This window comes from Phodopus roborovskii, unplaced genomic scaffold (assembly GCF_943737965.1).
Source record: "Phodopus roborovskii unplaced genomic scaffold, PHOROB, whole genome shotgun sequence".
Classification (NCBI taxonomy): Eukaryota; Metazoa; Chordata; class Mammalia; order Rodentia; family Cricetidae; genus Phodopus; species Phodopus roborovskii.
Genome location: NW_026125675.1, coordinates 1,944,321 through 1,958,914, shown reverse-complemented (window position 1 = coordinate 1,958,914; position 14,594 = coordinate 1,944,321). Strand labels below are relative to the sequence as shown.

The 14,594-nt window shown below is 48.2% G+C and overlaps 2 protein-coding genes across 4 annotated transcripts; one reads left to right on the top strand and one right to left on the bottom strand.

Annotated features, from left to right (window-relative positions):
• Positions 1 to 1,514: 1,514 nt before the first annotated feature.
• Positions 1,515 to 5,106, bottom strand: Ssr4 (signal sequence receptor subunit 4). 2 transcript variants are annotated; one of them, XM_051178306.1, is made up of 6 exons: positions 4,836 to 5,106; positions 3,194 to 3,309; positions 2,372 to 2,446; positions 2,126 to 2,215; positions 1,825 to 1,890; positions 1,515 to 1,670 (listed from the first exon to the last, which is right to left on the bottom strand). In XM_051178306.1, exons 1-6 carry the CDS (start codon positions 4,900 to 4,902, stop codon positions 1,566 to 1,568), a joined length of 519 nt encoding a protein of 172 aa, XP_051034263.1. In that variant the 5' UTR covers positions 4,903 to 5,106; the 3' UTR covers positions 1,515 to 1,565. The 2 variants fall into 2 exon arrangements, with proteins under 2 accessions (XP_051034263.1, XP_051034262.1); XM_051178305.1 differs by having other exon boundaries at positions 3,194 to 3,312; positions 4,836 to 5,105.
• Positions 5,107 to 5,195: 89 nt separating this feature from the next.
• Positions 5,196 to 14,517, top strand: Idh3g (isocitrate dehydrogenase (NAD(+)) 3 non-catalytic subunit gamma). 2 transcript variants are annotated; one of them, XM_051178303.1, is made up of 12 exons: positions 5,196 to 5,361; positions 8,990 to 9,031; positions 9,594 to 9,691; positions 10,102 to 10,214; positions 12,250 to 12,310; positions 12,436 to 12,568; positions 12,764 to 12,897; positions 13,204 to 13,306; positions 13,392 to 13,538; positions 13,804 to 13,898; positions 13,986 to 14,046; positions 14,302 to 14,517. In XM_051178303.1, the coding sequence occupies exons 1-12, from the start codon at positions 5,281 to 5,283 to the stop codon at positions 14,401 to 14,403; spliced, it is 1,170 nt and encodes a 389-aa protein (XP_051034260.1). In that variant the 5' UTR covers positions 5,196 to 5,280; the 3' UTR covers positions 14,404 to 14,517. The 2 variants fall into 2 exon arrangements, with proteins under 2 accessions (XP_051034260.1, XP_051034261.1); XM_051178304.1 differs by lacking the exons at positions 5,196 to 5,361; positions 8,990 to 9,031 and adding an exon at positions 9,356 to 9,374.
• Positions 14,518 to 14,594: the final 77 nt, after the last annotated feature.

Genomic DNA, 14,594 nt, shown 5'->3' with positions numbered 1-14,594 from the left:
CAGGACCAGGATACTGTTTTGAGCCCTATCCTATGCTTCCTTGACCAGTTCAGGGAGAGGTGGCATCAAGAGGGCTGGCAGCATTGGGTTACTGATGCTCTGGAATACCAACTTCACATTCAGTTATCATTGCCAGGTGGTAGGGCCAGAACCAGAAAGAGCAACTGGTTGGCCAATAGCTGTTGCCACTGGCTGTCTAAACATTTGTACCTCAGCATCCAAGGGGAAAAGCTACTTCTCCCACCTCTGGCCTTTCCTAAATTTACAATTCTCTTGTTAACCCAATTCTCATACGCTCAGCACCACTCTCTAGGATTGAGGATGGCAGACCCCTTTCTTAGATGTACCTTGATCACATAAGTTGTACTTACAGGCTCTGACACTTCCCACACCCCAAGCCACCACCCAATCCTACTTTTATAAGACTAGGTACTAGGGTGTGACCAGCTGTTCTAATGACCTATCCTGGAGATGAGACAGCATTAGAAATGTGGCTTTAAGCATCCAGCCTCTTCCCTCAACTAGTCTTCCATAGTACTAAGGAAGATTACTCAAGTGCTGGTGTCCAGCTTGTGCTAAAACCTGACCAAGAGGAAATATGGAGTATAAGCAGGGCTTCCTGACCCTTGCCTGACAGGCCCTTTCATGCTCAGAGACCTCACTAGGGAAGGAACATAATTTTGGAGGTGTGGGAGGCTGCTCTTCAAAGATCCAGCACTAGACTAGATGTTGTGAGCAGCAGCAGGACAGTAAGCAACATGGAGTGTTTAGGGTTACGAGTCCAGGAGTGTTCACCAATGCTTACGGTAGTTGGTACATGTGACAACTTCAACTACATCAGCAAGACAGGGCCTCATTGCTAAGCAAAGAATAAAAGCACTTGCTTGTAGCTTATGACCATCCCTACCACAAAGATGAGGCTGGTTGCAATGGTTCTGACTGATGAACTTGGCGGAGACTAGCAAAGGCACTTGCCTTCTCTGTGTGGAAAGATGCCATTCCCAAGCACAGGTATAAAGGAGGCCTGCAGCCCAAAGCAATCCTAAAGAGTTACAGGGTCCTGCCTGCCCTAGGCTGGTCATGGGGAGACTTCCTGAGAAAAAGCCAGGGGGCGACCTAGCTCTGACCTGGGGAACTGGTGAGGACTAGGGGGATGGTCTTTTCTTCCATTTTGACAGGGTTTCTCTATTGTCCTGGCCATCCTGGAAATCACTCTGTAGACCAAGCTGTCCTTGAACTCTCAAGAGACCCACCTGCCTCTGCCTCCTGAGTGCTGGGATTAAAGGTTTATTTCACCACGGCCCTGCTAATAAGATGGTCTTTTCTAAAGAGGCCAAAACAAGAAAAGAGAAGGCCAAAGCCCAAGCCATTTTAGCAATCAAGGTAACGACAGAAGACACTAGGAAAAGTACAGCTCTCCACTCAGCATCTCTGCTGTCCAGGTGAATAAGGGCAGCTGGATCCCCAGCTCTCCCTGTGGACACAGGAGCCTGTATCTTAAATGTACTCATGGCAAATAGCAACTGTTTATTCAAAGAAGCAATAGAGGGCTGAGGGTGCTCCCTTCAGGCCTGGATGTGGCTCTTTGCATTGAAGGCTAGGTAGTAGATCATTATGCCAATTACTGCAGCCAGCACTTCCGTGGAGACCCAAGGCCCATTCCATGTACCCTACAAGAAAAAGACCAAAAGACAGCTCAGGAGAGTAGACCAGCAAATCTTAACCACTTGTCCTCAGGACAGAAATCAGGGCTTTCCCTCAGATTTAACCCAAAAAGATGGAAATGTGCCATGTGTTCTTTGCTCCTAAGGCAAGGCCACTTACCCGGTGGTCCACATTGACTGTAAACAGGGGTGGAATGACAGAAATGTCCTCATTATTTCTCTGAGCCTGTAAGGGAGGTGCTAGGGTCAAAATGTGCTGGATGGGTTGCCCAGATAAGGGAGAAATGAGCAAGAGACAAATGAGGATGCAGGGGCAAGAAGACACCTGCCTCCGCTCCATCCAAGCTAAGCCCCTATAGTGCTGATGGTACAGAAGTGGAATACAGAGTGATCGGGGTGAGAGAACTACAGAAATGGGGCATGCCCCCCTCGAGGCCTCAGAGTTCTCAGATGATACTTGCCTTCCTTAGGAGGCTATAGGACTCTTCATCGAAGAATCTGACCTCATAGGTGCCTGCATGGGCGCTTTTGTGCTCCAGGCTCCATGAAACCTGGTTGGGTATTTGGCAAAGGGTGAGCACAGCAGACACATGAGGGACTACTGTGCTAGTGATGGCTCAGCAACACTATGAGCAGTGCCCGAGTGTTTGGTCTATAACTCTGCTGTGAGCCACTTCCCCAATAACCCTGGATTCAGTATCCCTTACCTGATATCGGCCTACATCCTGGCCCCGGGTTACAGGAAACTGTTTTCCACTAACGTCAGCATACAGAGCCATATTCTGGATGGGGGGGATGAGGACAACAAAGCAAGAGTCACATTTTCCTCCCTTTTCTGGGCATACACAGAACCCCCATTATACTGCCCAAAGCAGTACCATGACTAGGAAGAGTAGGCCAGTTGAGGGCTATATTGTATGGATAGGGGTTGCCATGGAAGACCCAAGGAAAAGGCTTGCCACAGCCCAGAGCCATGCTAGACCACACCCATGGATACTGTCACCATCTTCCTTCATCTGTTTCTGTAGATGTGACTAGAGCTAGATCTCCCCTATGAGCAGCTTAACCCTTAGATGTTGAAAAGTGCCAAATGAGGTATTCAATCCTGACTATTGTCCCGCAAAAGGTTCTATTTCTTCTAGATTTTTTGAAGAGCAGGTCTGAGGTTGAGTTTGGGATTGTCCATTTTAAACTTACAGAACACTCATACAGACACACTCAGGCAAACTGCAACCAGAAAGAAAATGGAGGGGCAAGGGGTCTGACCCTAATTATTTCTTCAATTACAGACATTTATCCAAGAAATAGTGGGGTGTCTATCTACATTACTGCATGGAGGCAAAGCATACCAAGCAGATCAGGAAAATGCTCTTGAAGTACTTGCTAGGATCTGGCCTCGCTGTGCCCTCATCTTTCCTGCACCCTGTGAATTGGAATCCTCATTCTTCCTGTTGATAGGATCCTTGGGTCACTGTCAACTGCCAGTGAGGAACACCCTCATCTCTTCCCCTGCAACCCTTCTGTCTTACCTGGACCCTGTTCTTGCAAGTCAGTGAGATCTCCACGATGAATACAGTCTCTGTAGAAATGACGGCATCTGAGGTTGTATAGTAAGAAGGGGTGATCTGGGGCTCCAGGCAGGCCTCTGCTGTGGGGAAGAGGCAAAGCCAATTTGTGTGTTCCAGGGGAAAAGCAAAAGGGCTTACCCGGGATCTGCCTCTCAGATTTGGTGAGCTGAGGACACACAAGTTCTTCTGGTCCTGACAGGTAGGATCTGGGAGGTAAGTGGATCCTAGTTCTCAGTCTTAAGTATAATGGAAGAGGCCAGTGAAGGATGTTGAGACAGGCCAAGATGGGATAGGGAAGGCTCTGCAAAAGTGAAACTTGAAGCAAAAACATGGAAGGAGCAGAAGTAGTGTGTCTTGAGGACTGCACAGGGCTGCTTTATTGAATTAGTACCAGAATCTAGGACAGGAAGACCACAAAGCAGCTCACCTGGGCCTGGAGCACTGCAGAAGCCCACTGGACCAAGAAAAACAATTCAGAGCCATGTGCTGCCTCCATAGCTTAATGAAAGCAGATACTAAGTGGAATTCTGGCAACACATAAGACTTTCAAAATAAGGGTCTTTAGACCCAGCCAGCTGACACTGTCAAGAATGGTTCTAGTGTTTTATGAGAGAAGTAAACTCTGGACTCAAACAACCAAACTGTCCCTGTAAACTAAGCACCTTTGAAGAAACATGGCTACAGGAAAAAAAGATAAGGGTATTATGTCACAGAGTATTAAGTAAACACTAAATGTCAAAGTCCTCATTCAACTGTCTTCTAAATGTGATGTCTTGAAACCCTTCTGTGCCTTGCTAAGCTGGGCCTTTTTACTGTGGAGCCCGTAATAGGTTTTACAGCCAGGTTTGCCTTTTTAAGACACTACTAGCTACACACTGGGGGATCCCCTGAGATATGAATAGAAAGGTTAGAGGAAGGCTACTTGTATGTATAGAAGCCAAGTACTGTTCAATCCAGGTTCTCAGGTCTGAGGCACTCTAACAACTTCCAAAACGTATGTCTGTACTCTAGACTGAGCTCAACCCCATCATCAGGTGTTACAAATGGCTCACAAATATCAATGGATGTGTGCACAGGTCAATTCTGCTATAAATTTGGAATGGATATACAAGGGCGTCATGAAAGTCAAGGCTCTAGGCACTGAAAGCGTTTGCTGGCTTCTTTGGCCCACTGTCTAACTCGCCTCATGCACTTAAGTCTCTCTGCCTGGAGAGTCCTTGCTTCCTCTTAGCTTTCTCTTGGGGAAACCTGACCTACGCAATATTGATTACTCTCTGCTAGTCCTATTTCTCACACAGGGAATTGCCAGGTACTCATAAGCACTGCTCTTAAGCGACTACCTTCTGACTCAGGAGCATGGTGCGGCTTTGGGGCCAAAAGCAGACAAGGAAGGATTTGGCTGTTTCTTCCAGCAGCCTCGCTGCCGGGTGAACATGTGTGTGGTGCTTTGGTCGCCACTACACGACACCCAGCGTGGGAAGAACCCATTAGCGACTAGACCCGGTAAGGGCCAGACCCCCGCCTAGCGCGCACCCTTCCTCCCCCAGCACCACCTGCCATGGGACAGAGACTCGCCCGAAACAATCTCCAGCCACGCCGCTACCTGAGCAGCAAGATAGGCCGGACAGCAGGAGTAGCGCCAGGGCGCCGAAAGATGCCATCGCCGCCATCGCCTCTTCTCTGCCGAGGGGAAAAGAGAGCAAGCCGCCCTGAACATGCGGAGCAGACGAGGAAGCGCGACGCGTAAGCGGCCTCAGCACCCAATCGTGCGCCGGCGGGCTGGGCCGGACATGGTGACGTCGCTAGCGGCACTGACGTGTCCGCTTCCTTAGCCAGGGTCCCAACCGGTCGTACTTCCCTCCTTCTTCCCCCAACAAGATGGCGGCAACAGTGCTCAAGGCACCGGAAGGTGGCGTAGGAACCGGTGAAACCGCGCGCGTGCGTAGTGATAGTGTTTCGTACCCTGTAGGCCGGACCTCTCGCTGTGCCGAATTCTCGCGAGAACGATGTCTTAACGGTTTGACCTGTAGGGGTCCTCACTTTTCGTTATGGCGCTGAAGGTGGTGATAGCTGCTGGCGGTGCTGCAAGGGCAGGATTCAAGCCAGCTCTCCTCTGCCGTCCTTGGGAGGTAAGTGGTGAATGGGCCATGGGATAGCTGCAGCGCTCACTTGGGGCCTTCACACCCCATTGACACCCGGAGTGGGGTAGCTGCTCTTTGAGCAGCCTGGAGTTCAATTGGCTGTACGGGCCTTAGTAGGGGCGGGGAGAGGGCTGCACGCTGGGGTTCATTGGTCGCTTCTGTTGTCCGTGAGAAGGTTGGCCGAAGTTGGCTCTGGTCTGGCTCCTCTAGGTAGGGGGTTCTGCGACCGGTGACAGGGGTTCCGGAAGAGCTGAAAAGGTGGACTGCAGTGGCTGATGAACTCTTCCTAGCGTCCTTGTGGAAGCCCTTTTGAAGCAGTCACGTGTCCTGGCCCGCCTTGCCCTTACCACCTAGGTTGGTGTCTGGTTTCCAGACTCAGTTCCTTTTTGGGTTTCCCTCTCTTGGCCTGCTATTTCACCTGGCCTAGTGGAGGTGGAGAATCAGCCTTTATCAATGCCTCTTTTTGTTTGTTGGTTTTGATTTTTTGAGACAGTTTCTCTGTGCAGCTCTGGCTGTCCTGGAACTAGCTTTGTAGACAAGGCTGGCCTTGAACTCACAGAGACCTACCTGCCAATGGTTGGGATTCAAGGTGTGTGCCACCACCACCCTGCACCAATGACTCTTGATCCCTCTTACGTTCTTACAGCTCCAGATCCACTGCCTTCTAAGCAACTTAACACCTGATTATAGCCAAAGGACCAACAAGCCCCTGTAATGACACTGAACCAGGATTCTGAGGCTGGAAGCCACTGGGGCTTTTCTTTTTGGGATCTTGGTTAGCCGATTTAGCTCGTGGTTAGCACGGCTTACACCAGCAAACCAACAACTAGCTTTGGGGAATAAGAGCTATGACCTCCAGGCCTTGCTCTCCCACTGACCCAGAACATGGAGTTAGGCCAATTCTCTTCTCTCTCTCTGGACTCATTTCCCCTCTGTCCGGTGAGGAGAGAGGACTTCATGTTCTCAAAGCATTTGCCAACTCTGACCTAGAACTCCATGTTGCCTGCAGCCTCCTCTACTTAACTATGTTTCTGTCCTCTGTTCTCTGGGAGAGGGAGCTGCAAATGCTTTATGAAAGTCTATTTAAAATATGGACTTCAACTTCTCAACCTGCCACATACTGGGCTTCTTTGATTGGACAACCTGGGTTCATGAGGGAGAGCTTTGTAACCTCCTAAAAGAAACTACCCATGTCTGCATAGAGCAGATGAGGGGTCTGTGCTTGGGGAGTTTTCTGGGACTAGAACAGAGCCCATTGTGACATCTGGCATAGGCAGCATTTGTAGGACAGGTTCAGCCCTGGCAGTGATGTTGCCTACCATGAACAGGGCTGCATAGATTGTGAGCCATATCTGGTCCAGGCCCTTACAAGGCTGGCTCATTGCCACAGCTGAAGTCCAGGAGGAATTAACTGCTGGGAGTTACAGGGTCAGCCTTGCATCTCCCAAGGACACTAGCTTTGAAATAACCTCTCTGACCAAGAAGCTGCCCCCTCCTTTTAAAGCAGAGTTTCATGTAGATAAGGATGATCTTGAATTTTTGATCCTCCTAGGTACTAGCACTACAGGTGTGTGCTACCATGCCAGGCTTCTATTCCATGGATTTTGATGTAGACACAAAGCCATTTCAAGAGTAGCAGATGGTAGATGTGGACTCACATATCCTAGGTCTCCATCTGGTTCTTCTTCATTTTCGGATGTGCTTATTATTCACTTAGGAAATGTTCCTTGTGGGTCAGGCACAGTGACAGTGGAGAGTGAGACAAACATGTGTACTGTTTTTAGGCTGGGAAGAGAGCTGAGAGGTGATAATCAGGTAGACTTATGTCTCTTAGATGAGCAGGGTACAGTATAAGTAGAATTTAACAGCCCAGGGAAGGCTCCCAGGAGGAAGGGCTATCTATGCTGCCTTCTGATAGAAGGCATGGAGAACATGCCGATAATATGAATCTGATATTAACAAATACTAGAAAGAAAAAGAAGTTTCAGGTATGCCTGTGACTGTATATGTAGTAAGGGACCCTGGGGACTCTGGTCCTACTAGTCAGCCTTCCTAGTTCTTGGCTTGGGCCATTGAGTGGCATTCCTGTGTTGCTAGTGCCAGGGTGATTGGGTCCCTTGTAACTGTGGGCTAGAGGAACCCAGCAGGGAATGACCAGCTTTCTGGTCTTCTGGAAAGAAGACAGGGCCCTTCAGAAAATGGCTATGGTGTCTCTGCTTTTGGATAGAACACTCCAACTGGTAGGTAAGTGGCAGAGAAGAACTTAGCTCTGCCATGCCAGTGCCTCCTCAGGTATTCCTGAGTGGGGCACAGCAGGAAGGGGAGGAAAGCTTTCCTATGGAGCTGAGGACATGACCTCTCCTTCCAGGACAGTGGGTTACCTCTTAGCACCTAGCCCGTTTGGCACAAGCAACTTTTTTCTCTGAAGCTGTCTGAGTGTTACAAGCATGGCCAAAAATGGCTGCTTCCCATTCATGGGATTGGGGACATTCATCATCCATCCAGGATACACCACAAAGTGAAAGCTATCCTAGAGATTTCTATCTGTTGTCAATCCTCCAGAAATGGCTGTGCTTTTCTAGGCATTTTTTTTTTTTTTTTTCCGAGACAGTGTTTCTCTGTGTAGTTTTGGAGCCTGTCCTGGAACTAGCTTTGTAGACCAGGCTGGCCTGGTATTCATAGAGATTACGCTTGCCTTTGTCTCCCGAGTGCTGGGATTAAAGGTGTGCACCACCAATGCCTGGTTTCTAGGCCTTTTTTTTTTTAAATGTCTGATGTGAAGGGTCATTCCCTAGGGATGACAGTGCTTATCCCAGGGCAGTGTGATGCTATATCCTCCTTACATCCCCATTTGCATTTATTATAGTGACTATGTACTGGCTTTCTAATAAGGAAAGACAATGAAATTATTGCTTAGACTTGGTGGCTTGTTTAGATTATCCTTTTGCAACATTTCAAGTTTATGTCTTTTTCCTTGCACATGTAGCAGTGATTGGCCAAAAGAGAATCAAAAGCCAATGTACAAATGGGATGGGGACATATAGTTCTGTATTTGTTTTGTTTTAGAGACAAGACCTCACTCTGTTACCCTGGAACTCACTGTGTACACCAAGCTGGCCTTGAACTCACACAGATCCATTCCATTTATATCTGCCTTCTAGGGGTTGGGATTAAAACTACAATGTCAGGCTAAGGCATAGTTTTGTTTTTTGTTTTGTTTGTTTATTTGTTTGTTTGTTTTGAGACAGGGTTTCTCTGTGTAGCTTTGGAGCCTATCCTGGAACTAGCTTTGTAAACCAGGCTGGCATCAAACTCACAGAGATACACCTGCCTCTGCATCCTGTGTGTTGGGATTAAAGACGTGCACCACCAACGCCCGGCTGGCTTGAGGCATATAGTTTTTATTATGCTGATCCACAAAGGCATGCATGAAGTATTGGGCCAGCTTTGTCTGGTGCTCCTGTGGAACAGTTGTTGGCTTTGGAATGTCTTAGACACATGATGAACTCTTGATTACTGGTTATCAGTTCCTCTCTGCCAAGAGCTTAAACTAGGTCTTTTGAACTTGACTTTTGGGATTGAATAGCTAAGGTTGCATCTGGGTTCTCTTTGACAGGTTCTAGGTGTCAATGAGGCCCCCTGGAGAAGCATTTCCTCAGTAAGTATCTGCCTTGGATGTGTATTTGCACATGTACAAATACTTGTGAGGGGGAGAGCTGTGCTCATGTATTTCTGTGTGAGCACATAATGTGTATGGGACTGTGTGTACTATCTGTATATCTGTATATGACCCATGCACACATGACTGTTGCTCCCTGGCCCTCTTATATCCTTCTCCCTGAGGCACAGTCTCCAGAGGTCACTCACACCTTGCCTCTTGAGTTGTGTTAGACAGAATCCCTTGTGAAAAGAACCCACTTCCCTGGCCACAGCCTTGTTCCTCCAACCTTGGCTGATCCATGTCTTCTTCTTTTCTGTCTTCCCTCTAGCAACAAACAATTGTGAGTATTTTCTGTATTAGATTTGAGGGGCTCTTAGTTACTCTGGGTTGCTCCAGGTGGGCTTGGGGTGGTGGTGACTGCTCATCAGAAGCCCCAGAACAGCAAGCTTGCCTTGGCTGGCCTGTGGGATTGGTACTGGTGGGAAGAAGGCAAGTGGCTCAAGTCAGGATACACATTGGTGTATCCAAGGTCTTACTTTTACCCTCTTCCTTCTTCTAGCCTCCATCTGCTAAGTATGGTGGGCGGCATACAGTGACTATGATCCCAGGGGATGGCATTGGTCCGGAGCTCATGTTGCATGTTAAATCAGTATTTAGGTATGTAGAGCCTGGACTTTCCTCCCTTACCTTCTCTCCCAGGGAGGGTTGTACTCCAGGCCAAGCAGGAAGCTACCAAGAACCTTGTTTCAAGAAGCACAGAGAACTCAGAAGCCCATCAGCTTTGCCCAAGTACCTAATGGGGTGGTGGCACGAAAGCCCACCTGTAAACCCAGGACTTTGATGCCAATGTTTCTCATCCTGCTAGGCTTACCTGGGCATAAGGAAAGGGGCACTAGTCCTGTGGAAGTCAAGTGTGACCCCCCCTCATGTTTGGCATGGGTGGGTCCAGTTCCCTCTTAGTTGGAGGCAGGTCAAGGTGGGAAGCCAGCAGGAAAAAGACTGATATAGGCTTCAGGAGGGGGTGTGGAAGGCCCTACGCCAGCCTCTTTAGCGTGGCTTTACTCCAGGCATGCATGTGTACCAGTGGACTTTGAAGAGGTACATGTGAGCTCCAACGCTGATGAGGAAGATATCCGAAATGCCATCATGGCCATCCGCCGGAACCGTGTGGCCCTGAAGGGTGAGCTGAGGGGTCAGATTGGAATGCTATACATAATTCTTTTTATTGATATACTGACTTTTATGTGTCCCCATGGTTCCAGTTTCAGGGATTTTTCAGGTTATTAATGACTCTTATTCTTGGCATCTGGGTAGAGGCTTCTGTGGGCCTGTTGACCTCATGGTTCTGATACACCTCTGCTGGGATCTGCTTTGACCCACAGCTTTTCTTCACAAACTAAAGATCAGATATGTAGTTTGCCTTCTTGCTTGCCGTTACATGAGTTTTTTTTTTTTTTTTTTTTTTTGTTTTTGTTTTTGTTTTTGTTTTGTTTTTTTTTTCATTTTTGGTTTTTTGAGGCAGGGTTCTCTGTATTGCTTTGGAGCCTGTCCTGGAGCTAGCTCTATAGACCAGGCTGGACTCAAGAACTCACAGAGATCCGCCAGCCTCTGCCTCCCAAGTGCTGGCATTAAAGGCGTGCTCCACCAATGCCCAGCTGGAACACAAGTTCTTAAGGTCTTAATAATAAAAGCCTAGAGTCCAATTTAGGAAGTGAAAGCTGAAAGATTAGAAAAGCAGAACATCCATCCACTAGAGCTCTTACTCTACGAAATCCTCAGACTGAAAAGAAACCAAGCTCCTGTCTCTTCCAGCCTATATTCCTCTCTCTGTCCAGCCACCTCATTTCCTATCTGTCTGTACACATTTCCAGACCTCTGTAGTAAGATAGCCACCCCACCCACACCTTTTGCACTGACCATGCCATTGGGATGTGGGCACAGGTGCAGACATGGGAAGGGGGAAGTTCGATCTCTTACTTCCTGTTTGGGTTTTGGAGAGCATCCGGATGGAATCCTTGGAGTGGGAACCCTCGGGGGTCATCTGTTTCAGATATAACTGATTTTTCCCCAAATGAACATCATTCAACCTATAGAGTGTCCCAGTGAATGTTATTTCCCATGTGATAGCTAGACCTCTTTGGTTAACTAGTAGATAGCTCCTCCCTTTGATGTTTAGGCAAGCTTTATTTGTTAGAGTATAAACAAGATATCACCACATTTCTCTATATCCCCCTTTTTTGTCTCTTCAGAGTAGATTCAATAATTTACCCTTTTGTCCTATCAGCCTGCTGCCTTGGCTCCAAGTTTCATAGTCATGACATTATACATAAGGATTCTAACAACCTTTCCTGGGGCTTGCCTTGCTTGGAGGCACAACCTTAACTTAATAAATCATTTTATAAGTTTAACCCATCCACATTTAATAGGCCTTAGACGAGCCACAGGGTACCATAAGCTGTTTGGGTCAAGTCATTCTGGACAGGGAACAACTTGTAGGTGGGGAGGTGGTCCTGGTGGGCTGCCAAAAAACACTTTTCTACTTGGCACTGTCTAATCACCTAGCAGATACTACCTCATTGGCCTCACTGGGCCTCTGTTTTCCTTCCTATAGATATCTAGGCCCAGACATGATGTGGCCTAGTTGGGGCCTCCACCTGCCTCTGAGCTAGGCATGGATAACACATCAGTTTGGGGTCCAGCAGTAACCCCGACCAAGGTCACCTTGTTCACCCCAGCATGGCCAGCCAGTTTATTCATAAGCAAGCCTGGGTAGTAAGTGGCAGGGTATCGTGGCTAGCTATCAAGTATATTTATTAGTTTATTTAGTAAATATTTATGGAGTGTCTACTATGTGCCAGGTGCTTGTCAAAGTTCTTGAAACTCATGGGTCGTGCATGCTCCCTCCCTCTTCCTTTCACATGTACGAGCTCGCTCGTGTGTGTGTGTGTGTGTGTGTGTGTGTGTGCGCGCGCGCGCGCGTGCATGCACACACACACCTACCTCATTGAGCCTCATGGAGTTCACAATGGCAATTATATCCTACAGTTCGAGGAAATATTTTGCTCATGAGAGCAATCTTCTTTACTTGGATCAACCTTTGATTGATCTAACCTTTGAACATTCCCTGGGCCAGGTAGGGGATGGGTATCACAATGCAGCTGAGTCCAGAGAATCCCTTTCTAGCTTGCCTTTCTTGTTTGTATTTTGTCCTATAGGCAACATCGAAACAAATCATAACCTGCCACCATCCCACAAATCCCGAAACAACATCCTTCGGTGAGAAGCATGTACATGGATGGAGTGGTGGCTCAGTGAAGGCCAGGGTGGGCTGTGCTGCCATTCATGACCCTGGCTGGTTGCTAGTTGGGCCTGGTTTGACTTTCTCCCTGTCACACTCCCAGTACCAGCCTAGACCTCTATGCCAATGTTATCCACTGTAAGAGCCTGCCAGGAGTGGTGACCCGGCACAAGGACATAGACATTCTCATTGTTCGGGAAAACACAGAGGGAGAGTACAGCAGCCTGGAGCATGAGGTAGGCAAAGCTACATGATCCTTTTTGGTAGGTGGTAATGATTATGGTCAGGGTCAGAGTTGAGAAAGCTTCAGAAACAAGGAAAAGGTGCCCCTACTCAAGGAGTTGGAAAAGCCAGATATACTCAGCGATAAGGCTGAATGTATCCTATTGTGCTCCCATTAAGCCCTTTGTTGTTCCCTGACCTCTTCTCAGAGTGTAGCTGGAGTGGTGGAGAGCTTGAAGATTATCACCAAGGCCAAGTCCCTACGCATTGCTGAATATGCTTTCAAGCTGGCTCAGGAGAGTGGGCGTAAGAAAGTGACGGCTGTGCACAAGGCCAACATCATGTATGTCTGTTCCATACCTTTCTGCCTACTTTGAACAGCTCCAAAGTAGCTGGAAGAACCTGCTCAGGTCCCACAGCAGGATCTAGGGTATCAGGGGCCAGACTTAAGACTGTATCCTGTTGACCCTGAGGCTCTGTGTCCTCACTGTAGTGAGATAGATGGGATTATACTTATTTTTCCATATGGAGAACAGGTTACAAGTTAGTCCTCAGGGTTCCATAGTTCTCTGTATACCCTGACTCTCCTGCTGAGTGTAGTGAGAGGCCAAGCTGGTGTCCTATATCCCCACTTCCTCCCATCGTCTAGGAAACTGGGTGATGGGCTCTTCCTCCAGTGCTGCAGGGAGGTGGCAGCACGATACCCACAGATCACCTTTGACAGCATGATTGTGGACAACACAACAATGCAGGTAATCAGCCTAGCTGGCTCTATAGCCTTTTGCCCACCCTTGGTTCTCATGGCTTATACAACTCAGCTCACTTCTTTTCCCACAGCTGGTATCCAGGCCTCAGCAGTTTGATGTCATGGTGATGCCTAATCTCTATGGTAACATCGTCAACAATGTCTGTGCAGGGCTAGTTGGAGGCCCCGGTCTTGTGGCTGGGGCCAACTATGGCCATGTGTATGCAGTATTTGAGACAGTGAGTAGCCCAGCACAACTCTGCTTATCTTTCTCTTGTATTAGCCTTGTGTCATAGTTGGTGTCCTACAGTGGTGTGTAGCCATTGGTACTGCTTAAGAGTAAGGGTTTCTAAAGGAAACACAGACCCATGAGCAACCCCATTCCCTCTCCCAAGCCCTGATATGCCTTCATTTGCTGTATCTGTGATACACCTCTATACAAGTAGAAGTATCTGCATTGCAGTTACATTTTCTCGCCTACACCCTTCTTCTTTCCTTTTCTAGGCTACAAGGAACACAGGCAAAAGTATTGCCAATAAGAACATTGCTAACCCCACTGCCACACTGCTAGCAAGTTGCATGATGCTGGACCACCTCAAGTAAGTGGCTTCTTAATGTCTAGTCATGAGTCCTCGGGCTTGTCTCTAGGCCCTGAGAACCAAAAGCTTGTTCTCTTCATCCCCTAGGCTCCACTCTTATGCCACCTCCATCCGCAAAGCTGTCTTAGCATCCATGGACAATGAAAATGTAAGGCTCTTCTTGTCCTCTCTTCCACCTCCAGTTTCTTCTCCTCTAGCCCATGTTATACTGGTCTGACCAGTCCTACATGCTTCAGCTAGTGAACAGCACTGGCTGTGGCATGTAAGGGAAGGGTGGTACTGGCCTCCTGGTGCTAGTAGCTTCTTGCCCTTCCAACTATTGGAAACAGTGGGTAGCTGTGGGCCACCATGGGGTTGTGGCAGACTTTGGCCTGATATGTTCAAGCTTCCTGTTTTCCTCCAGATGCATACTCCAGACATTGGAGGCCAAGGTACCACATCCCAAGCCATCCAGGACATCATTCGTCACATCCGCATCATTAACGGCCGGGCTGTGGAAGCTTAACAGCTTAACTATCCTTGCAGTTATCTCAACCTGTCAATAGGACCCTCTTCTCACTCTAGCACTCCAGCTAGCTTGGTGGACAGGCTCCAGAATAAAGCCACTTCTGCCCCACAACTTGGCCACATGCTTCCCTCATGCCAAGACACCAGTGTTTCTGGGTTCCCACTTTATTAAGAAAGAAACTCAGGACC